The sequence below is a fragment of the Dromaius novaehollandiae genome, chromosome 11 (assembly GCF_036370855.1).
Source record: "Dromaius novaehollandiae isolate bDroNov1 chromosome 11, bDroNov1.hap1, whole genome shotgun sequence".
In the NCBI taxonomy this organism is placed as follows: Eukaryota; Metazoa; Chordata; class Aves; order Casuariiformes; family Dromaiidae; genus Dromaius; species Dromaius novaehollandiae.
The window spans coordinates 23,006,250-23,031,195 of record NC_088108.1 but is presented as its reverse complement, the minus strand read 5'-3'; the positions used below and the strand labels follow the sequence as shown (position 1 = coordinate 23,031,195).

The window sequence follows — 24,946 nt, the reverse complement described above, 5'->3', positions numbered from 1 at the left end:
GGCCGCGGGGCAGCCCCGAGGCCGCGGTGGCCGGCGGGGGGCGGGCGGCGGCGCCGATAAAGGGCCGGGCGCCGGGCGGCGCGGCAGAGCGGAGCGGCTGCGGCGCGATGGGGATGCTCAACCTGCCGGGCTTCCTCTCCTGCTGGAAGAAGAAGGTGGGTCGGGCGGGGGGGGCAGCTGGGGGGCATCGGTTCTGCAGGTGGGGCCGGTGCGGGAGGCGTCTGGGCAGGTGGAGTGGAGACGTGCGGGGGGCTGAGCCGGAGCGAGGGCTTGGATGGGTCCGGGGGGACCGATCCAGGGGGTCTGAGCCGCTGTGAGCCCCTGGCATGTGCCTGGGGCACCGGACAGGCGAGGGGGGCTGGGGGGAGGACGGGCACCTGGGCAGGTTTGGGTGCTGAGGCGGGTAGGGGCAGGGGGCTGAGCTAGGGTGGGCACCTGTGCAGGTCCGGGAAGACCTAGACTTTAAAGTGGACACAGAGGCGTGTGCTGGGGTGAGCACCCGGCCGAGGACGGGGTGCCTGGGCACGTGCAGGGGCAGGGGGGTCCCTGGATGTGCTGCCCCCAGGAGCTGGCAGCCCAGGGGACTCAGGTGGGAGCAGGGCGGTGGGGCAAGGCTGGCCCTGAGGGTGCTTTGGGTTCTCCGAGGGGACCCTCTCTCTGGCAGGTCCACGCTGCTCTGCCAGGGACCAGCTGGACTGGCAGCCTACTTGGCCATGCCCACCCCATCCTGCTGCCCTGCCTGGCAGTCCCTGGGCTCTGTTCGGGCTGGGAAAGGGTGGCTGTGATCAGCCCATTTACCTCTGGAGCCCTCCTGAACTTACCCTCTTCTTCTCTTCCAAGGATTTCAGTTTGTCAGCGGAAAAAGATGCCCATGCCAGCAGCAGCGATGAGAACCAGGAGCGTGGCAACTGGACGAACAAAAGTGACTACCTGCTCTCCATGGTGGGCTATGCTGTGGGCCTGGGCAACGTCTGGCGGTTTCCCTACCTCACCTACCAGAACGGCGGAGGTACCTACTGAATGGCAGTGTTGGGGGGTTGCACCTTGCTGTCCCTCAGAGATGAGGGCCATCCTCTGAGGCTGGGCGTGTTTTGTTGTGACCTGGATGTGAGCATCACCCTGGGACCTGGGATAGTGCCTGCTGGTAGGAACGGGCAGAGGAGGAGGAAGCATCCCCAGCCTCTCTGGGTACCAAGTGAGGAGGGAAATAATATTTGGCTTTTCACTACAAACTTCCATCTGAGACTTCCAGGACACTTCTGAGAGCAGCAAAATGGGGCTGGACTCAGAGCCACTGAGGCTCCAGAGGTCACAGCTACCATTCAAGCTGTAAAACAAACCAGTCCTGGTCCTTGTCCCCAGGAAACTGAGTTATTCCAAGACCACCTTGCACCTTGGATGGATAGACACGATTCAGTTTCCAGACTAAATTTACTCCTGACTGACTTGCACCTTTTTGTCAATGTTAACCTAAATAGCTGTTCTTCCTCCCCACTGCTTACCTCCCTGACATGTTTATAGCGAGCACTTGAATCCCCTCTCAACCTTTGTTTTGCCAGACAAACGAGCTAAGCTGGAATAATTATCCAGGCTCAATAATTATCCCCATCAGATGCTTGGGAAGTGGGAGGTAGAGAGCGTCTCTGCCTGCTTACCCGACGAACTAGTGGCAAAGCCGAAAGAAGGCTCTGGATTCCTCCTCGGCTGCTAATCTAGAGCTTTGCCTACCCGCCAGGCAACCGCTGGTGATTAAAGAGAGTGTAAATGCCAAGTAACTGCAGGGGACTTATTGTATGTACTTAGGTGCTCTGCTTAACAGTTATTTTAAGTCAGGTTCTGGGCTGTAAATGCACCATGGGCAGTAGCTGTGGGGGCACGTGGGACACCAGATGGCATTCGTGGCACAGGGTTTTATTGGAATGAACTTGGCTTCGTCGTGTCACTCGTGGTTGGTAAAGAAAATTGTGAAACCAAAATGAATGCTAATAAATCACAGCGTTACCTCACCTGCTAGGTATTTTTTTTCTTGTATCTGCTACAGCAGAAAGTTTAGTGTTTTAAAAATTCACTTGCCCTATTTCTTGAATCCTTCTCTATGCCCCTCAGTCCATGACTGAGCAAGACTACTGTTAGGCTTATTTTAAAACACAGGAGTAATTCAGTTAATTCAGTGGGACTTTTTACTTGCTTACAATACGGCAGGTATTTGCAGTTCTTTGCAGATCTGGGTCCCTGATTATTTTTAAGTAGGCTGCTAGTAATGAGGATAGCTTTCTGTTTAGTTGCATGTGTGGATATCAGGTCATGCTTAGGAAGCCTGCGCTCTCACCTTCCTCATCTTCCGCATGCACGAAACAAAAAGCAATGCAAATACAAAAGAAATACCATCCCTTTTCGCAGAACAGGGTTATCATTGATGCCAAGTTAATGGCACTTTAAAATGGAGTTGCACGAGAGCCATGCTGAGATTCTACTTGTCTCCGGGGTCGGCCAAGCACGCAAAATAACTTTTGCACTTCGATGTGCAGTAGTGCCTCTGCTAGGGCAGTTGCAAACTGAACCCCATAAGATGCAGTAGAACGCAGACAAAGCCAAGGGGACCTACAGCTGAGCGGTGCTCCTGTTCCTATGAGAACAGTATGTGCTGGTTACCTGCTATGATACCACTTTAATTCTATGAGAGAAATTGTCGTATGTAAAGTATCAGTTCTCTTGGTAATCTGTGTTTCTTCATGCTGGTACTATTTAGTCTTACAGAAAACAGGACTTACAAACAAATCTATACATTCTGTACAAAACGAAGAAGCACAATAGGATATTGGCAAAAAAAAAAAAAAGCATAAAATGCATTACAGTTGTGGTGAATACTGAAAGGCTCATTGGTTTTTTCGTTTTGTTTTTTTTCCCCCCTCAGGTGCCTTTTTAATCCCGTATACGCTGATGCTGGCGTTAGCCGGCTTGCCCGTATTCTTCATGGAATGTTCCCTTGGGCAGTTCGCCAGCCTAGGGCCCATTTCTGTGTGGAGATTTTTGCCATTGTTTCAAGGTTGGTATTACTGTGTTTCCGTATAGATTTCTTTTTTATTATAATACTCTTAATAAAGAGACGTGGATTAATCATTTCCCCACAAAATCATTAATTCTGCGAGCCTGTCTTCCGTGTGAAGAATATTGCCAGTGTTTCAAGGTCAGTAATATTATGTCCCCAGATACACCAGAGGTATTTTTTTTTTCTTTCCAGTTAATAAATTGATGTGGATTAATGATTTCCTACAAAGCGATTAGCTCCATGAGGCCTTATCAGTGATTCTCCTCATGTCATGCAGCATGTCACACTAACTGCAGATGTGCGGAGTAGAGGAAATGGCATTGTTTGCTTTCTGGGGAGAAGCCCAGATAAATACCTGGCACTGCTTACGACAAGTTGCAAATAACCACTTTATTGCCGTTTCTATATGCTTTATGTCCTGAGCACCTTGCAAGGCAGTTGCACGTTGGAGGTGCTAATTCTGCATTTGGCTGCCGTGGTTGGTGCTGACATGTGGAACTGTTTCTTGTGTTTTTTTTTTTTTTTTCTTTTTTCTTTAATGCATGGCTGTGCATGTATTCATCCAGGTCATTGTGCTGAGATCCCTCCACTGGTGTGATAAAATAGCTTAGAATCTGGCTTGGTAAGGTGAGGGTCCTGTTGTGATAGAAATAATTACACTCTATAGCGGTAGTTTGCCTAGCTGTTTGGACTTGATGGGGAGATTTGTGTGTTTGGAAATGAGTAACTCCATGCTTTATTTGCTGGTATCCATCCAGCCCTGTACAGAAGGGTGTAAAGGACCTGGTCCTGTTTGTCTTCTTTATCTATCAGAGGAATTAATGTAGGAACAAGGAAGTTATGTTTCTGATACAATAAGAATTTTACTTGCCAGCTTTTGTGGGAACAGAAGGGATTGCGGTCTGACTGGTTGACTGAACAGCTATACGTTTTTTTTCCCCTCTCTCTCTTCCCTCTAGTCATCAGTTTGCAGCATAAACAACCTTTCAAAACAAGAATGGCGAATTTAACTTAAAAGCAAAAGTTTATAGATGCAACAAATGCTTTATGTCTCTGTGCAGATATAACCATAAATATACTCTCTGAAATGATGGGTCAGGTTTGGCAGATGTTCCCCAAACTTGCGGAGCAAAGTTCATTTTAACAAAAGAAGATAAAACTGTTATTGGCACAGAAATACTACTCTGTTGCTTCTCATTTATTGCCACAACTAGCCGTTACAATGGGTTCTTTAAACCGGCTGGGTCAGCCCTATTTTTTGTGCAGTTCCTCCCCCCGCCCCCACTAAGTGATCAAAACTTCCCACTGAACTGTGGGAGAACACAGTATTGAACTCACCCCTTAGACTTAGGCTTCAGAACTAGCTCAATTTTTCTATGAGCTCGATTCAAGCGTTGTGTCAAAAAACCCACATTTGAGATGGTCAGTTTGGATCATATCCTGCATTTTTATGGCTTTAGCCCTCCTGCATTTTGGTTGCTGCTCACAATTTAAAATAAATAAATAAATAAATCCCCAACCAAAAAAAATAGAAAAAACTTTCCCCCCAAGTAGCCTTTTAAAAGGCGATATTGTAAACAGAATTTCTTCCATGCACTTATCTCTTGCACTCTGACTCCAGTGGGGCAGGATGCAACAGAAAAAGCAGCTCTTGAATGATATTCAGATATTAAGAATTTCTTTCACGTCTTGTTTTAAGCCCACACGTCAGCCTCCAGAGGGGGAACTCGCAAGTTAGCTTTACTTGTATTGGCCGTGCAAAACCTTGTTCCTGGCTTTGTTCTACCTTGTTCTCACACATTGGTTTTGCCTGGCCCCTGTCTCCTGTCATCAGCCCTCATCGCTCGTAGTCTGTGCAAACGTGGAAATGATTTGGAATCTGGCAGTTAATGAGCCAATATATTGCAGCAGACTCTGCTTTTTGCATGCCGTAGGAAAAAGTTATTGTGTGTTGTCTCCATCCAGGGAAGGGTCCCTCTGTACTTGTAAGAACTTCTCAGTCTGCAAGGTAATGAAATAATTTCGGGGGATTCCGCTGGCGCCTGAAAGACATGTTGAGTTCACTGAAGGCCATTCACTTTTTCAGCCTGTGTTTGGTGTAGTTAAGACATTGCCTTTCTCTCTTTCCTAGGAGTGGGCATCACGATGGTCTTGATTTCAACATTTGTGTCGATCTATTACAACGTTATCATTGCTTACGCACTCTACTACTTATTTGCCTCATTTCAAAAAGTGCTGCCGTGGTCACAGTGCTTTTCCTGGGCAGATGAGTTCTGCAGCAAAACAAAAATAGGTACTGTACTTACCAAATATGGCTCTAATAGTCTTGTTTTGAATAATTACTCTTTGTGCCATTTTCTGGGAAAACTTACAGGAGCAAGATGACTAGCCATGGCACAAAAAATCCTTCCTGGAATTTTGTCTCTGAACACATGGACGTGGGAGTGGGACTTGCCCGTTGCCTTTTCACCAGTTCCAGGTCCTTGTGAAATCTATAGAGAGCTGGTGTGACGCCTCCTTGTTGGTCACCATTTTTCTCCTTTAAAATCTAAGGTTTCTTCTAGTGCATACAGTCCCCAGAAATACTGCCTTCCCATTTCATCAGGCTTCCAGGCAATGCAAATACTCCTACTTCACATGAGGAAGGTATTCCTGTGGCTTTCAGCTGGGGTTCTTCCATTACCTTTTCCGCCTGCCCACTGGCCATGGTAATCCTGAGCACCAGCGGGATGTTGCTCCTGCGCTTTATTAACTCTTTAGAACGTATCTCCACATTATTGTTCTTAATGTTTGGCAGCACGTGTACTGCCAAACGCTTGTTATCTCGCCAGTGTCCATATCAGGCCAGTAGAAGGAAAAAGGTGAAGTTGGTGAGATAACCCGCAGTAATTAGCCCCGTTAGAAATGTGTTGCTGTGCAACCTCTGTTGAGATTGTTAAAATAACAGGAACAAGGTAATGGATTACGTTATTTGGAGTGTTAATGCAATTGTAACTCTGAATGGAAAGACATTTTTATATCTATAGTTAAGATCTATATAACAAGAAGTTGATGCTTTGTTTAACAAAAACCCGCCACTTTTTATGGGCTGAACAAAAATATTTCAGCCTAAAATTCGTAGGTTCTGGAGGAATACAAAACTGAACTGAAGCAGTTACATTGGAACAGTCTTTGACTAGACTTTCTCAGTAAATGCTGATATAATGCTCTTTAATGTTGAGAGCAGATCATAGTTATTGCACATTCTAACAAAAAGAAAAATAAGAGAAATTTTCAAGAGATCTAATAATATGAAGTTGGTAGAGAAAGATCTGTGTGTAACATTTGTCTGGGACAAAGGTTTTCATAGAATAACCAAGGCTAACATCTTAACGGTAGTCACGTTTGCTTTTTACAAGTATGCTTTATCTTTGCAGTACATAAAAGGTGGTGCTGAGCACACCCGATTCTTGGTCTTTGAATTTACTGACAAAGCAACACAGTCACAGCTGTAAATGGTAGCCCAGGTTTCTTTCTAAAGATTGTTACTTTAGTAGCAAAACTAAAGCTATAACTGTTCAGAAAAATATCTGCTAAATTAGGATTGTTCTATTTTTTTCTGTGTTTTTTTTTAATCGCTGCATGTTAACAGTCCGCTCCCTCTTTCTTTTTCTTTCTTTCAGTAAGTGACTGCAATGCAACCTTAAATGGTGAAATCATTCATGCAAACTACTCTTACATCACAAGCAACAATCTCACATGCATCAATGACACCATTAACTATAGATCAGTGCAATTTCCCAGTGAGCAGTACTGGAAGTAAGTGTACATAAATACTTAAGAAATTGCTAAAGTGTATTTGTTTTGCATTGTGGTTTTTGAATGAATGCTCCATTTTTGTCCTATCTTACCTTCCGGAAACAGTCTACTCCAGGGGCATGGGCATGCAAATCTGTGCAGAAGGAGCTTAAGTTTTAATTGATGAGTCTGAACCCTTAAAGAATAAAGCACAAATCACAGGGAAGCAAATGAGTCAACCTGTAGCAAACCAAAAAAAAAAAAAAAAAAAAAAAAAAATCCAGCTGAAAAAGCCCTCTTCTCTGGCGTCCCACTAGGGACTACTTAGCAGCTCAATGTATGGTACATATTGTTTCATGAGTTACTGTGTAAAATACATTCAACCTGTTCTGAATCCTGGCCTTTTGTGAAATCGCAATCTCTTTAGCCACCTGACTTATATCTGCCTCATGCTCCTTTGGGTTCCTGGGAGCTGATTCTCCTCCTCCCTGGCTCTTCTCCTGCCATGAGAGTTTCTGGTTATCTTGGAAGAACCTAGGTAGGCATGGCAGGAGAAGCATGGACAACGGAGAGCTGACGGACTTTAAAAGGAGAAAAACGTGGGGTAAAATATTTTCAACTCCAGTGGCTCAGTTCTAACTGTGCGCTCACAAAAATTACTTCAGGCTCTCAAAATATCTGCAGAAACCTGCTCTCTCTCCTTCCAGAAGTGGGTAAAGAGGAGGAGTGTACGTTGCTGTCGCTCTCTTCTCACTGCACTGTTCTGTGTTTCAGTAAAGTGGCTCTTCAGCGGTCGAGTGGGCTGGATGAGACGGGTCACATTGTGTGGTACCTGGCTCTCTGCCTCCTCCTGGCCTGGATAATTGTCGGAGCTGCATTATTTAAAGGAATAAAATCTTCTGGAAAGGTAAGTTGGGAAGAGCTTATGACAGACGTACAGCCTGGCCTGATCCCGCCCGGCAGCGCTGCTAACGTCAGCTGTAGTTAAGGGAGGTGAGCATGTGGGCAGCATGCAGCCGATACCTGCTCTCCTCTGCTGGACGTAGTATTAGACTTTGTTGCTGCTCTTTACTCATGTTTTATGTAACAGTTATGAAGCAAATGTGCTGATTACCTATTACCTAGCAGATATTTAATGCACTGGCCTCTTCATTCCACCAGGGCTGCCATGCATTTGGGGATCTTGCTGTCACATGAAAGACTTAGGCTCAGTTCTGGCAGTCACCTGGCCTGTTATGAAGGACACGTGCATGCGACTGCGTGCACACACCCTGAGAACACCCATTAATTATTGGCACCTACAGACTGTTTGAGGTGTTCGGAAAATAGAGGTCAAGCCCTGCAAACAGAGGTGCATGCACAGGTTCCTGCTGGATTGTGACATCCTGTTTATACCTGAGATTTCAGGCTGCTCATAGGGACCAGGTGTGTGGGTGCTTGTTTTCAGACTCTGGTTCTGCTGAGCTCTGATTTCCAGCTGCTTGAGCACGGCTGCCTGGAATTACCCCAGGGTTAGGTAGGCTCCTCTGCAGCCATTGAGCAGGCTGAATTTTGTTCTCTCCTGCCTGATGCTCTTTTTCTGGTTTAGTTGCTCTCTTAATTGTGTGTTGTATCTCCACATCTTACTTCTTTGGTCTCTGTTGCCTTCCCTCACCCTTTCTGCCCTTTTCTTCTCATTTAGCCTGCTTTTTTCCTATCCCTTCTCTCATTGTGCCTTTCCACCGTTCCTTTCTGCCCTTCTTCCTTTCCTCAGTCTAATGTTTCTCCTCTTCTTTCTCCTTGGAGCTTTCTGCCCTCCATCTCAGCACTTCAGGGTGGAGTATCTGTGCTTTCCCAGCCACAGTTGTTCTGCCACATGGTTCTTCTTACCCTCACATTCTTTGGGTTCCTGGGAAATGCCTCTTCCTGTTGTCACTCCTTTTCTGGCATGAAGGCAGAAGTCTTCCAGGAATAAGGTAAGATTTGGGTAAGGTTTGGTGTAACCAGCAATACTGGCTCAATCATCTGTCTGCATAACACTGAAACTAAGAGTCACGACAGAAGAGTATTATTGAAAGCATCCTGCATGATGATAGCACTGCAGAGCCCTGCTTCTGGCCTGGGTCCTACTGTACCCAAAGCTGTACAGATGAACAACAGCAAAATAATCTGTGTCTGAGAGAGCTTAGAAGTCCTTGTTCCCAGCAAAGAAAGCTTCCAGCATGGCTTTATTCAGTTGCATCAGGAGATCATTCCATCCTGATCACCTGATTTTGCCTGGCTTTAAGCTCTCGTTTGCTAGAAACATTGTCTAGCAAGAGACCTCTGAGGTAGCTGAGTCCAGTCCTTGCTGTGGCAGTAAATCATGTCAAAAGGCACATTTCTGAAACGGAGCACTATCTCAAAAGTGGTTAGGTGGCTTGGGCCTTCTGCTTCCGATGGAATGCAGTTCCAGAACCGGCTAGGCCACATGGTTAGCCCTTGACATGCGTGTTCACCTCCAGTCTCACTTCCTTGATCAGCCATACTTTTCACTTGAATCCAGCAGCTTTCAGTCTAAATCCTGGTTGTTTCTCTTGCCTGGGAGGGCGTGCACTCCCTCAGTTCTCATGTGTGTCCCTGCCCTCCTTTTTACAGGTTGTCTACTTCACAGCACTCTTCCCATATGTCATCCTACTCATCTTGCTGGTGCGAGGTGCCACCTTGGAAGGTGCTCTGAATGGCATTGAATATTACATTGGGAGACAGTCCAACATCACCAAGTTGATGGAGGCAGAGGTGAGGTGGTGTCAGCTCTGGAAGTTTGATGCAATTCCATGCTTATATCGACCTACTATTTATAAAAGCCACTGTATAGCTCCTTATCTTAAAGAAGAGCAGCTACTTCTTTACCCAGTCAGATGCCTCTTCATTTCCTACTGTGAGATTTGCATCCACAGCTGGGTTCTAGTTTTCCAGCAAATCCCAGCTCTAAGAAGTCCAAGCCCCCATCTAGCTACTCTTAATCTAGAAAATTTTACCTCCAGGTAGTGGCAACTTCCATGGAATTGCCTCTAGAGCGGCTCTCTGGAGACTTGCTAGAGTTTCATCCAGGGATAAACACATCACCAGGCCTGCTGAGAAAGTTCTCACTGCAGGATCGAGCACTGCTCGCATATCAGGTCCACTTGGTTGGGTTACTAATAACTTCAAGGGACTTTATTGGAAGATTGACGGGACCTCTTAGTTTGAAAGTCAGGCCATGCCTTGCCCAGTAAATTACCTCAGAAAAGAAGGCGAACAGGGAAGGGCACTGTGCAAGGGAAGGAGGAGCCTAGCCTGCATTTTTGTTCAGTTTTATGCCAACATGAGTTCTCTCTGACGAAAAGCAAAGATTCAATGCTCTGGGGTGTTTTGTGTGAGCATTTGCCGTTAACTAAAGGGCTACAGCAGAGGGAGAGTTAATCTGAGCCTCACAGAAGCGACCGGTCTTCAGGGTCATGGTGTGGAGTGGGAGTGGTGAGTGGGAGAGCACACACAAGTTTTCATTTCTGCAACTCTATGCTGGTTTTCCTTATACATTGGCATTGTGACAAGATTCGTATCTTGACAACCCACATATGTGAATGAATTGAATCTCTCTTTCAAGGTTATCCCAATAAGGCTTAAATATTTGGCAGCAGACACAGGATGTTTCTACGACCTTCCCTAGATCACAGAAGATATTCTTTGTGTTAGACACAGTAGGGTCACCAGCATGGTATTTCCCACTAACTCTAAAACTCACATGAAATAAAATTTGATATAAAGGCTAAATCTAGAAACCCCCTGCAGCTTCCATAGAGGGACTTGAATATTTATTATTTTTACTGTAATTAATAAAATATCTTCCTTGTTCTTATTTCTGGTAGGTTTGGAAAGATGCAGCCACGCAGATATTCTACTCCTTGTCAGTGGCATGGGGTGGACTGGTTGCTTTGTCCTCGTACAATAAATTCCACAACAACTGCTACTCAGATGCTATTATAGTTTGTGTAACAAACTGCCTCACCAGCGTGTTTGCTGGGTTTGCGATATTCTCTATCTTGGGACATATGGCGTATGTGTCAGAGAGACCCGTCTCGGAGGTTGTAGACTCAGGTAGGCTGATCGTTGCACGACCAGTGTCTGGACTTTCTTTGACTAAAGCCTGACAATAACCTTTTTCATTCTGCTGCATTTCAGGGTTTGATCTGGCGTTTGTTGCTTACCCAGAGGCTCTCTCCCAGTTACCAGTTTCCCCTCTTTGGTCCTTTTTATTTTTCTTTATGCTTCTGCTCTTGGGCCTTGACTCACAGTTTGCCACCGTAGGTGAGTGGGGGTTTTAAGTAACCCATTGCTTTTCACCTGAAAGTTACCTTTCTTAGTTGTTTTGCCTCTGTTCAAAACTGACACTTGTTCTCTTGCAGAAACACTTACAACCACCATACAAGATATATACCCTAAAGTGATGAAAAAGTTGAGAGTCCCCGTAACCCTGGGTGTGTGCATATTGCTCTTCTTTCTTGGTCTTGTCTGTGTCACTCAGGTAAGACATTAAACTTTTTTTTGGCAGTGGGTTTAATCATGCTTCAAATGATGAGTTAGCTTGCTCAGGTTAAAATATCCTTTCCTGCTGTGATGAGAACTTCCCTGCATGTTCCTCTTTGCCTGTATTTGAGAGAATCTTGAATTCTGCCAATACACCTGGATGTGCAAATAAGAAATAACCATGGGAAAGGTTTGAAGAATCTAGGTTTCCTGTGATTATGTTTTAATATATTTAATATATTATTGAGCTGAGATACATTTTTAAATGGAAGGCCTATAAATAGCCTGCCAACCATCAACCTGACTTTGCTGCTCAGTTCAGGAGACTATTTGTGTAATAGCAAGCATACATATACGGCGTGTCTGTAACGCTGTGGGAACTGTTACTAGATGTTGACGGGATCTTGTGTTCAGAACCGTTTACCAGAGAGCACCACTTTCAAGAAATAGCCTTTTCAAGTCATAAAGACCCATTAGATCACAAACATTTCTAGATAGTTTGGCTACTCCTTCTGAAATGTATTTATTAGAAATTTTCAGTACAGCATGTACACTTTCTAGAGGCAATTGCTTTTAAGGGTGTAAAGATTCATCGTAATGGCTGCATCTAGGAACACAGATTTATATATGTAATTACACTGAGCATGTGAAGAGGAGAGCTGTGGGGACTAGATGGTTGTATAGCCAAACAAAGCACGTAGGATGTGAAACGTGATGGCAAGGAAGCTTGCGAAGGACTTGCTTCATAAGAGTGTGAGATGGTATGAAGCTTGTTCTGTGTTTCTGCTATTGCATACTGGTATTTAAAGCTGTGTTTAACCCACATGGGAGACCTGTGTGTGAGAGGGTATATAAGCCTACTAGAACTGATAACTGGTACGGCTATTCCTGTAGATCGTTATTGAAGCCTGAGCTTTAATACTGTAAGTTAAAAATTTGAATCTTGCTATCAGCTGTTTATATATATTTTGCATATACATATATCTAGTTGTTAATACACAGATTTGCAGTATTTACTCAGATACATTCTTCTACTCCGCATAGAGATACTTGAATGAAATAATGTTCACAAATCTGTACTTAATCCAGACAATCTAGAGGTTTAAAAACTTACTGTTGATTATTTAATTTGGCTTAAACAACACAACTTAATCTATTTGCATAAAAAGTTACTCAGATTAGGCATATCTTTACCTGTTTATTCTTTGTTCTCCAGGCAGGAATTTACTGGGTTAACTTAATAGATCATTTCTGTGCTGGATGGGGAATCCTTATTGCAGCTGTCCTGGAAATAATAGGCGTCGCCTACATTTATGGTAAATTACATTAGCTGAAAAACCCTGAATTGACAATTGGAAAGACAAACAATCCCAGTCACATTGCATATTAAACATTAATTCCTGCAATAAAATGCTTATAACATTTTAACCGTCAAAGCCTGTCACCAACTTCCCCAATTCTGTGATAATTCGACCTTGACCGTTCTGTCTCCTTCCTTCTATCATTCTTGAGTAACTGCACCGGCGTGATAGATGCCTGCTTTACAGTATATTATATGAATATCTGTCAACAGGAGGAAACAGATTCATTGAAGACATTGAAATGATGATTGGAAAGAAGAACTGTTTCTTCTGGTTGTGGTGGAGGGTGTGCTGGTTTTTCCTTACTCCCGTGCTCTTAACGGTGAGTGTAAATGGCTGAATGATGTTAAACAGGCTTCCACGTAAAGATTCAGGGCTGAATTTCCAGGCCTTGCGTATAAAGATGAGATATGGCTGAGCCAATGGAGCAGGCTACAGGCTATCCCTTTCCAATATATACCGCTCTGCCTTGGGTGGGCTCCAGGGGAGGTCAGTCCTTCAGAGCAGCTACTAATGAGCTGGGTCTACAGTCCAAGGAGTAACATGCAGCAGTCAGACTAGCAGCTGGCATCTCTTCATTTCAGACTGAAAAAACATGCTGAAAACCTAGAATTTCCCATTGGAGCAAAATCCCATTTTCTGGACAGATCCTTGGCATGAATTTACTCTTTGGATGTCCAGCTGCTCTCCTGTCTCGCTGAGCTCCTTCTTTGTCCTGTCACGTTCTTCTCAGTTTTAATAGGTGCAGTATCTGGGGGGGGGAAACACAAGCAAAATGCCACAAGCCCAGGAGCAGTGGCAAGTTGTTCTGGCCACAACATTATCTTTAATCTCTCCAGAGTGTAACTCAGGAAATGCTCCTTACAAATATCTTACATCTGCAAGAATATTTGCCAACGTTTCTTCTCCTATAAATATAGGACTAAAACAAAAGGAGAAAGGTACTGAGCTCATTCAAATGAAGATACTATCTGAGATAAGAATTGAATAGAGCCCAGAAGTCTATTTCTGTTTAAACATTAAGATGTAATTAAAGTGCTGGGCTGCACAGCAGTGTTGTCTTTCAGTTCTGCCCTTCAGTCTTACTGCTAGGCCATGCTTGAATACCAAATCCTACACAACAAATCGCATATTTGGACAGCAAAGAGGGAGCTGTGCAGAGTTTGCAGCCAGTCCTGTAGCAACTAACTTGGAAACAGTGTTCAATACAAGTTCAGGTCACCTTGCAATCAGCTTTTTTCCCTCATTTTTTTTTCTTTTTTAATAGGCAATTTTGCTCTGGTCTCTGATCACATTTTCACCTCCCACTTATGGCTCAGTCTCGTATCCAACATGGGGAACTGCTGTTGGCTGGTGCATGATTATCTTCTGTGTCATCTGGATTCCCATTGCTGCTATTGTAAAGATAGCTAGAGCTGAAGGAAACCTATGTCAGGTAAGGGCACAAAAAAGCAGCTGTCATACTCAAATTTTGCTCGCCTTGGCATGCTAAGGAAAGCTTGTGCTCTCTTCTCAAGAGTGTGTTCAACACGCGGAGATTTTCATTAACTGGATTTTTAGACCAAAACACATCTTTGGTAGTTGCACCAGAGGCAAATTTGCTCTGCCATGTTCTGAAATGAAGATAAAGTCTGATTCCCTGGGAGTGCACCCACACATTCAGTAGTGATTTTCCTTGTTTCTGTTATTATTCCAGCAACTTTTGAATTATCCACAGAACTTAGAAAATTATTTAAGTTTTGCCTCCCATTCCTCACTGAAATCAGCAAGTCCAAGGTCTGAGATATACCCTTCTTGCCAGGCTTTGCCAAAGAGTCCTGTTGGTCATAGCTCTCCCTGCTTGTTTGATTTCGGTGACTAGAGTCCTCTGAAACCAGGCACATTTGGAACCCTTAAAAACCAAGAAACCAAAAAAGTAGTTTGCTTGCTATTTATTGAGTTGCAGGGCATATTAAATGTTATACCTTTATTTAACAGAAAAGTACGCAGAACTAAGATAAGACATTAAATGCCTCTTTTGTTCTTGTTTTCCAGCGCATTGCAAGCTGCTGCAGGCCAGCTGCAAACTGGGGTCCCTATCTGGAAAGTCATCGAGGAGAAAGATACAGCCATATTGTAGATCCCAAAAAGGAAAACGAACACGAGATCCCCACTGTGTCTGGCTTCGTATACAAACGAGAATGAGATGCCCATTCAGATGACATTTTTTTTTTTAACAAATTTATGTTAAACTATTAGAAGGTGACAATGCAAAATCAAAAAAAAAAAAAAAAAAAACCCAACCAAACCCACATCAACCCCCTGCCCTCAAAAACGCAGCCTGCAGATGAAAGCAAGCCATGTTATTTATTTTTAGTGCTGTGTGTTTGGGGAGCAACAGATCATAAATTAGACGCTGAGGTCTCCCCAGATACTTAGGTTACGAGGGCAGGGAAGTGGATTCCAGCCTCGCCAGGCTGATGGAGTGGGCATGCTCAACCCAGTCCAACCAGTATCCAGCTGGACTGCAGATGCTGGTGTGGAAGAAAATAAAGAGACATTCTGGTGCTCTGCAGCTATGTGAAGTTTGAGCCAACTGGTGCTGTGCTTGCATGCACCTAAATACCACAGTCTGTGGGCAGTCACCAGCTTCTGCTGTGCTTCGTGCTCCCCAGGGCTGCACGGGCAGCAGAGGGGTGAACGGGTATGCTGCTGTCTGGCCCTGGAGCCCAGGGAATATGAATAACTTTTTTTTCCGTCTAAGCCTTGCTCAATGCTGTGAGGCTGCTCAGGATTTAATGTTGACTAAAGTGTGTGTGTTTTGTCTGTGTATATATAAATACTAAGCGGCAAAAAAAATTTTACCTTGCCGTGGAATAAGGCTATAACATGGTGAAAAGCAGGCTTCCTTATATTTATCACTGTTCCTCTAGGAGTCCCCAAAGGGTCATCTTTTGTGTCATGCCCCGTGCTCGGCATTTGTGTGTCTGCGGTTCTGAAACCGTGTGTCCCCATACTCTGTCACTAGCTCAGGCTCTGCAGAATGAAATAGTAACCTTTGATTTCTGCTGTGTCTGCTCTCCCTACATTCATCAAGGCTTTACCTATCAGTTTGTTCTCTGCATCTTCTTTCGCTCTGGCTGGAGTTTTTCCTAGCAAAGGGCTTAAACCAAAGTGATTTTTTTTTTTTTTTTTGAAGATTCAAACAGTGCATTGGTCTTGTGGTACAGCCAAAAGAAGCAGAGGTTCACCCAAAGTGAAGGTTACAACTGCCTTGTAATGCAAAGTCCAGGCAGTCCAAAATCATGAGATTGGGGCATCCAAAATAATGAGATTTTTGAAAACTCTGAAAGTGTTCAGATCTTCAATTTGATTTTGCTTTGGTGTCTTTACGATTCAACACTTCTCAGCTTTTCTTGAGAAAAGAGAGCAGAGCTTTGTGTTATAATCTGACTCCAGGAGTTGGGGCATTAAGGAAAACGCAGTCTGTAATGCATTTGGTCTTTGCGTAGGAAGTAGGGGATTAGGCTAAGAGAAGCTGACTTCACTCATAATACAAGAGGATCCCTCATAAGCAAACAAAAAAGATCTGTTGACTGAATCCATGTGTTCTGTGTGCTGAGAGGTCACTATCACTGTGATAACGGTTCCTTGGGAACACTATGGCAGGGTTTCTGTCCGTCGCTTCCTCTCAGGGCTTTGTCACTGTTTCTGGACACGAAGGAATGTGGATAGTTGCCCGAGCTGCATACCTCAGTGTACATTTTATACCGGCATTTTTGTGACAAATCAACACTTTATAGCAAATAAAATGTCATCTTTTGTTTGTAATGGTTTTGGACAATGCATGTGGCACTGTGGTGGGATTTGGTGGGGTGGGGAGGTACCAGTGTGCCTTTCACGATCCTAAGGCTTTGGGAGACTGAACTGGAGAGGTTTACATCCAGGAACCATTTCCTTGTAGAAGTTCGGACCTAATGCAATAGCCCTGATCTTGCCCTGGCTCAGAAAACATAGAAAAACTGCCTGTGAATTTATGAGGCCTGTGGGATTTGAACTTGTGCTGGGAGCTGGTTAATAGGAAGCCTCTCCTGCCCTTGGCTGCTCTCGGGCCAGGTCTGCCACCCCTTCCCAGTGCACCGAGTCTTCCTCCTGGTCTCTTTGGGTGAGCTGACTCTTCCAGCTAGGGATCTTCTGAGGAGCCTTTAGGTGTCTTTAGAAGTCAGTGCTGCTCTTGGAGGAAGGCTTTTATTTTTTCTCTGAGGGAAAAAGATTAAAAGAAAACAGTTCTGCTTCAATCACACCAAACTGCAGTGAAAGGAAAGCTCTTGGAAAAAGTAGAACATGAAAAAACAAATACATTCAGCTTGGATTGGCTCAAAACGCCAGTGTGTTTTCAGCCAGAGAAAGGAACGTAGACATGAACAGTTCCAGAGAGTCTGAAAGCCACATCCATAACATGGAAATGCTTAAAAAGAGGCATTTGAACTGTCATTTGTATATATATGTAAAGTGATTAGTTAGGTTTATGGAAGCAATTTTAAAACCAAAACCTAATTTCCATTGCGGACACCGTTCCTATGCCTGAAGTCAAATATAAAAACAATAATAATTTCACTTCTCCCAGAGTAGCTATTTGCAGCAGCGTGTTTCCAAGCCGGGCTGCGTGGAGGTGTGCTGGCCAGCAGAGAGCAGCGCGGACTCGCGGCTTTCCCGGCTCCGCTCCCGGCACGGAGGGCGAAGGCTGGCGGTGGGTCCGGCCCCGGCCACGCTCACCCCATCCTCTGCGGAGTGTATTATAAAGCAGCAGCCTTAAAGCTGAGTCATTTAGCACTTGCTCCTGCCTGATCGATGGCTGCTGAACGGTGCTTGAGCTTCAAATCGGACCTGCCGTATCGAAAGGCCTTTTTTCATGTTCCAGGTGTTTGAAGAAGATTCCCGGTGCTCTCGTGCAACGCCCACGCAACTGAGCCGAGCATTGCAGTAACAACGCGGCCGCTCCGTTAAAACCACTCTGGCCTCTGCAAGCTGGAGCTGGCGAAGGGTTATCTTGCCCGATCGGCTGTCCCTGGGAAACGGACCTTTCCGGCCCCACAGCTTGGCTTTGGGGCAGCTTTTCCCTCCCAGTCCCAGCTCAGCTGAGCTTTATCCCCTTGAAACCAGAGCTGGTCATGAACCAAACTAAGGTCTGCTGGGCCCATAGAAATTATGGAGGGAGAAAGGTTTTACACCACTGGAAAAAACTAATTGCAACGTTTTCAAAGTGATTTTGCTTTTTTTGGCCAAATGCTCATTTCCTTTAAAAATTTAGTAAATACAGGCTAGAAAGGACCGAAAGAGAAAAATTTTGAAGTTTAGCAAACACCTTTTGAAATCAAAAAAATGTTTTGCTCAATCCAAGCTGCTTTGGGAAGCAGGTGAGAGTGGAGTTGACGTTTTGACTTTTCTACTTGTTTTGGAATGAGGAAATCATCATTGCTTTCAAACCATTTGAAGGATGAAAGAAATCTTTTCCGATTTAGCTCTATGACGCAAATAGGGAGAATACTGACGCAACCCTTTAAAGAGAAAAAACATTTCATCCTAACTGCATTAGGTAGTTGTTTTTCAAAAATCAACATTCAGCCCTGCCTTAAAGGGATGCCAGGAGCCACTATCTAATCTTGGCCTCCGCGAGCCCTGGGGGAGCTGCAGGTCCTTTGGGCAGACGATGCAGAGAAGGGTAAAAATGTGCTGAAATTTGTGTGTTGTAGATAAATGGCATTTGATGAAGAGAAGGAGGAAAGAAAAAGACACTGCATTGAACTGATGGTTCCCATGTGAATTGATTTTATATGTCAATTCCTGTCTAAATAATGTGGCTGAACTGGGTATCTGAGTGAAATGTGGGAACCAAACCTCTGCTCCAGCCCAGAGTGTGAATGGGGCAGGAGGCCAACTGCCGGCTTGTCCTCTGTCCTGTCCCACTCTGCTCTAAACCAGCTCTGTGAAATGACTTGTCAAAAAAACCCACAATAACAACAAAACAGTGCCGGTAGTTTTTGTTATGGCATTGCTCAGTAAATCCAAAATAAGGTAGAGCTGTAGCAATCGGATGAATCAGAAGCAGAAACCTCTGACGGAGCAGGGAGGAGGCGGCACGGGACGGCGATGCTGCGGTGGACGAGGGACAGAGCAGCCTGTTAAACTGGATCTGCCACTGAGGGTTGGGGAGGAGACGCTGGCCTGGGCCTTTGGTGTGGTCTCAAACAGCCCTTCTTGAGAGCAGAACCTGAACTCTGCAAACTGTATTTGCAAACTTTCACTTAGTTACAAGAAAAGGCAGATCGGTGCCAGGAGCAACCTACTGAGTTGTGCATCCCTTGTGCATGCTCTGCCAGGCACAAATGCTGCATGGTCAACAGCACCCGAACACCGTTTCCTCTGGACGCCTCCCTGTGCTGTATAACCTCTTCAGGTCCAAGGTTTCATTGTTCCTCGGTGAGCAATCAGGAAAGCAGAACTTCTGGTGCAGAATTTCTTACCGTAATCAAAAAACAGGGAAAGTCTGGCTAGCTTTGCTACAGGCAGCCTGAGCTTAACCTTATTCTCGGTGTTTGCTGCCTGTTTCACATTGATGTCAGCTCCCCTTTCCCGGAATAGTAATCATTCTCCACTAGTGTTGATTAAGATAAGATAGAAAAAGATAATTCATTTTAAAAGATGAATCATGCGGCTTGCAAGGAAGCAGAGAGCTAATGTTCAGCACAACCTAGAGTGGATGCAGAGAAGAAAAAAAGATATTCAGGGCTGTCAATGGCTAGCTTTGGCCTCTGCAGACCGGACCATGCTCAGCTGGTGAGCCAGGCCCTGGCCAAGGGCAGCATCAGAACGAAGGTGGGCAAAGGGAGCGCCGAACCAACCATATCCTTCCAGAGCCCATAAATATTTGGGATCATTTCAGCATTGTGCATCGTGCTCGCCAAGAGCCACCATCCTCCCTTGTATCTCAGAATAAGGATTCAAGAGATGCCTCCTCCTGGGACCAGGTTTGTGCAAGGTCTAGGGCGATGAAGCCTGCCTCCCAAAATGTGCCGCTAATTGCTGTTGTCACCTAAGTAACGGGGCGAAGCCCTGGCACAGCAGGAGAGCACCTGAGGAGCTGCTTTTGTCTCTTGGAGCCCCAGGTGAGCATCAAGTTTGGGTCAGCCCTTCTGGATAGGGGCCATTAGGGGTGAATTTAGCTGCTGGGATTGAATCTAATGTAAGTGGAGGATCAATCCAGTTACAGCATAACCCACAGACATTTATCATGTATTTTTCTGGGTTATGCAGATGTTTCTGCATATTTATGGGACTATATATTACTTTGGAAGAACGACAACGACCAGACAATTTGAAAAACCTGGGTGGAAGCATTGGGGTTTGACTGAACCACGCTTCCAAAAGCTGGGGTGGTGGTACTGGGCTACCGGTGGCTGTTGCTGTAGCCATGCACTGTGCTCATCTGTTCTGGTTTAGGAGCAGGGACACAAGAGAGTTCAGCACAGTAGTCTGTGATGCACACGGGCTCTCTCATAATGACAAATGGCCATTTTCTATGCTTCATGCCATGTTTAATACCTACTGTTATTTTAGTTCTCTATGAAACTCGTTCCTTTAGTGTCTCTGCTGCTGCCTGAGAAATTGTTCTTAATATTTATAAAAAAATAATCCCCTTATACAATTATTACAGCCTGGCACTAAGTAGCTAGGGCTAAAGTACATTTTTTAGCAAAACTACTTTAATGTGGACATTTTTCAGCTTTTGAGGGTTGCATTTCCTTGGATTCTGTTGCACAGAACTGGTGAAAACCTGGAATTTGTACTCCCTGGTGAATGCTACCAGTGGAGCGAAGGACAGATCTGCTTTGTGCTGTAAAAGCACCGTTTCCAAAATTTGCCATGCAAGTGCCAGGAGGGCAGAGCAGGCTCAGGAGGAGGGGATCACTGCTTTGCAAAAATGTCTGCTGAAGTTTGCTGGCTAATGAAAGGTGCCAGGATGGCGAGAGCGACTTTCTGTGCGTGGGGAAGGTGATCGGGCCCAGTGGAGAGCAGGCAGCTGGTAATCCCTTCCCTCCCTAGCAGGCACCGAGCAGAGGGGGCTGGATTCACAGCTTCGGTGCATCTTGACGTGGGCTGAGCAGAGGGGCCTGGAAAAGATGAGACCTGGCTGCCTCTGCCGGGATGACACTCCGAACGTCAGCTGCTGGGGAGCTGCACGCTCAGTTTTGGGGATGCAGTCTGTTTAAATCCAGGATTTTCAAAATAAAGTCAAATGGCACTGGAATTTAGGGGGGAAAGGCAGAGGCAAGGAGAGATGTCAGTAAACCGTGAATCAGCAGAATTGGGCTTTCCGCCCCCTCTCTCGCATTCGGCCGGGCTAACCTCATTAAAAGAGCTAACAAACACGGCCCCTGATAGAAGGGCATCTCCATCTGCTCTGGGCACTGTGCTGCCTCTGGGGCTTTGTGAATTTTAACAGATATGTGCTGTGATCTGCACTTTCACCAAGCAGAAGGCTTTCTGTGGACCTTAGCTGGCTTCCAGCGTTGTCTTATGGAGGTTCAACAGAAGCTCCCTCTGCACCGAAACAAATACAGACTGGCTGGTGACATAATACATCTACTAGATGCAATTTTCTAACTTAAAAGCTTATATTTTTATGTAATACTAATGCATGTTCAATTCCTCCTTCATTTCACCTTCCTGTGGGCCACCGATGGTTCTTGAAATGTGCCTTTGCTGTGTCCGTGCCGGAGTATTTACCCACCCGGAGCCGCGTGAAAGGGGCAGCCCAGCCTCATTCTCTCGGGGTTTCTGGGTCTGAGCCCCTGGGGTCCAGATCCCCAGATCACTGCCCAGCACAGCAGAGCCTAAATCACTGCAGGAGCAGGCCTTGCTGGGACGGGGACCTTGCTCTGCTCTTGCTGAACCCCACTGCGGCCTCTCAGCACTCCCACTCACCTGGAATCAGGGCTCATTTTGTTCTTCTGGCTAGTTTTAGTTTAATAAATGAATGTGCAGGCTGGGCCCAATAGGATTAAGTCGTTTCCTTCTATTGGGCCAGTATGCCTTCTGCTTATTTAATGCAAAGAATCAAGACATTTCTGCCTTTCAGCTCCATTGCACCAACACAGTTGCACCAACTCCACCTGCCAACAGCAGCAGCGCTGAATGGACCCAACGCAGATAAGAGCTGCAGGTCCAGGCAGAGACGTCAGCGTTGGGCAGAACAAGAGGTTTGCCTGTTCACGCTGGGAATGATGAATGATTTCGGCACAGCAGGCAGGACAATAAAGCCTGTCACTAGAAGACAGACGAGGGCAGCGTTTCCCTGTAAAGTCAGGACAGGCGTGTTCCTCTCTGAATAGGTTTTCATCTTGCGTTGGCTGTTGGGCCTGAGCCCCTCCCAGGGGAGTCTTGCCAAGCTCTTGCCTGTTGCTGCACATGAAATGTGTGGGTGGGGGGGCATTTTGCTTGGGAACTATGCAGAAAGTGCAGAAAAACAGATGTTGTCTTTGCAGTTCTGGGAATTCATTTATGTTAAAGAGCTTTGCTTTCCATTTCTAATGGTTTCGTCAGCATTGCTTGATTTTTAATAAATGTATACAGTAAACAGTGCCTCTGCTGTTTCCATATCTTTTTAATGGGATGAACGTCCACAGTAGCCAGTGGGGACCTTTGTTTACAAACCAAAGTGCTGCTGGAGTGATTTGCCTGCTCATCTAGACTGCTGCTGTGCTTTCCCAGGTTGCCACTGCAGCATCTTTCCCCTGCTGATGTTTTCCTTGGTCCGTAACCAGGCCCAGGATGCCCTGCAATGTGGCCCAGGGGGGATTTAGCTGCGAGGACAGTCTGAGAAGTCTCCAGCTGCTATCAGTCCTCCTGGAAGGCTTTCCCTAAATAGCCAACCCTGGCCCTTGCATCTGGCTCCAGTGTCTTGCAGTACCACATGGCAAATCGCCTATTATTTTGTGGAGATTGACAGCTTAACTGATTCCTCTGATCTTCTGGTAAAGCCTCAGCTTTGAGACAGATGTGTCACCCGATGCCCCTGATGAAGAGCAGCATCGTGGCACTGGAAGCAGACCACGCACATGCCACATGGGAGCCGTGGTGTTCCCAAAGCCGGTGCAGCTCTGTACGGCCAAGCCACCGGTGGGCAAAACCCCTCTCTTCTCCCCCTGCAGCGCTGCAATGGGATGAGTTAATATTTTACTTTTTGCACTTTTGGCTGAAAGTTGAATCCTCTGGTTCCTGCTTAGCATGCGGTAGCACAGAGCCAGCCCTCCTCCCGTTGGTCCTGAGGTCCAAGATTCATTAGTCTGCATTTATCAGCTCTTGCCAGAGAAACGGTGAATAATGAGGCCTGGTTCAGGTAATGAAATGATCTCCCTCTTGCATCTGATTACATTGCTGCTTATTGTTTCCTCTGTGTGTAATTTTGCTTCCTGGGAAACTTGTTTTGTAAACACTAATGACTGTGCAGTTATGGACCAAGTTAAACTTTCCAGCAGCGCTGCAGGAGCCCAGTGAGCTGTGCAGGCCTGGCTCTTTGTGTGTGCTGCAACGTGCTTCGTTAGCTGACGGGGGCATGGAGAAAGCCCTGTCACTTTACTGCAAATACATGGGACAGCACCATGAGGGATGAGGCCCTTGACATTCTTCATGAGCATCCTATACCTAGTTGTTCTGGTAAAAATACTGAGATTTAGCCTACATAACTGTCCTTCTTCTCTGGTGTTGACCTTCCCCATGAGATATCCAGTGTGACTCCTCTCCACTTTCATTTTGTTAGCCAAAAAAGACCTGCTGCCTTTGTTTCTTTCATCATTCCCCTTCTTTGTCCCCCCCTTTCTTGGGTACAGGTAACTCAGGCAGACTATTGAGACATCTTGTATAAGGGTATTAAAACTATTTTCTCTCTGCTGGCATGACTTTACCTGTACATCTTAAAATTTCACCTGTGTTTTCCATGACAGCATCCACTTGGCAGCCTGGAGTCATCCTCTGCTAAACTAATACATCCAGAAACCCTCATCCTTAGCCCCAGAGGGATGACCTTGCACTGTGCGCTCTTCGTCCCAGTTCTACAACACCAGACCTTGAGGTCATGAAGTTCTCCTACGTGATCTTATCATCATCTTCTGCATTGCCTTAATGATGACACACGGTTCACCAGCACGCTGCTGCCTCTAGTGCCAAGGTCAAACAAAAGAAGCCTTGCTCCAGGACTGACCCTTGACTAACTCCATCTGCGACCGCCCCGCAGTCCTCCTGAACGCACGGGTCCCTGCCATCCCCACTCTACCCACTTCCTTCTTCAGCTTAACATTTTTATAGGAAACTCTGCCTTTCTGAGCATTGGATTCGTGCCCTTGGGAGATGTTTTACTGAAGTCTAAGCAGAGGAGAACTACTTACCTAACGTGGGCAGCACCCTGGAAACATGCCGTATATCTGTGATAAGCGCTAGTCTTGAACAAATTCCTCTTTCAGTAAGTCAGAGGTTTTACCTACACGTTTTCATGACGCATGCAGCCCAGAAAATGCAGGACAGCTTTATGCTATTGTCAGAAGAGCAAAGCCTGGTTTATGTAGGATCCCTGGAATAATTTCTTCTTCTGCAGCCCCTAGCTTGCCCATAATCATTATGTACCTGCTCAAGATCAGTCTCTCATTTCCCTCCTACTCATTATCTCTTTACCGTGCTATGTAGGAGCTCCAGTAATACCCGGGACTCCCTTATGCAAGGCACTGCGCAAACACGCAGCAGAGGGAGTCACCAGCCCAAGTTCAAGCCCTGTAACGGCATACACAAGCCATTCCCCAACAGAGTGCAGGTGGACGTAGACAGGGGTTTTACGGGGGCAGTGAGACAACGTGGTTGCACCAAAGCCCCTGGACCACAGTATAAAGCTGCGTGCGACAGACCGTCGTCACTCTCCTGCTCTCTCAGCACTTGCGCTTGGGTGGACTGTGTGTCTTTTAGGAAATGTGTTCCCCTGATGGTCCCTTCGGTCATATAAAAGCTGCTGGGACAGTAAATCCCATCCTCCAGGTAGGCTGTGTCTCACCCAGGAGCGTTCGGAAGAGTTTTATAGTCTCTTTGGAGGGGTCCTCAAGACTTGGTGGGCTAATCTGAGGAGACACCTTGCCATTTTATGACCTACTGTGGTATGCATTGCTGGGACGAACGTGTCCCTGGGGTACCCCCCCCCCCCCGGTGTTAC

The 24,946-nt window shown here is 45.7% G+C and overlaps 1 protein-coding gene across 1 annotated transcript; it reads left to right on the top strand.

Moving 5' to 3' along the window:
• Positions 1 to 16: 16 nt before the first annotated feature.
• Positions 17 to 16,524, top strand: SLC6A14 (solute carrier family 6 member 14). Its single transcript, XM_026110925.2, has 14 exons — positions 17 to 155; positions 841 to 1,009; positions 2,915 to 3,046; positions 5,181 to 5,342; positions 6,712 to 6,847; positions 7,601 to 7,733; positions 9,443 to 9,583; positions 10,696 to 10,924; positions 11,009 to 11,134; positions 11,233 to 11,351; positions 12,570 to 12,669; positions 12,927 to 13,036; positions 13,982 to 14,149; positions 14,749 to 16,524. The coding sequence occupies exons 1-14, from the start codon at positions 108 to 110 to the stop codon at positions 14,896 to 14,898; spliced, it is 1,923 nt and encodes a 640-aa protein (XP_025966710.1). The 5' UTR covers positions 17 to 107; the 3' UTR covers positions 14,899 to 16,524.
• The last annotated feature ends 8,422 nt before the right edge of the window (positions 16,525 to 24,946 follow it).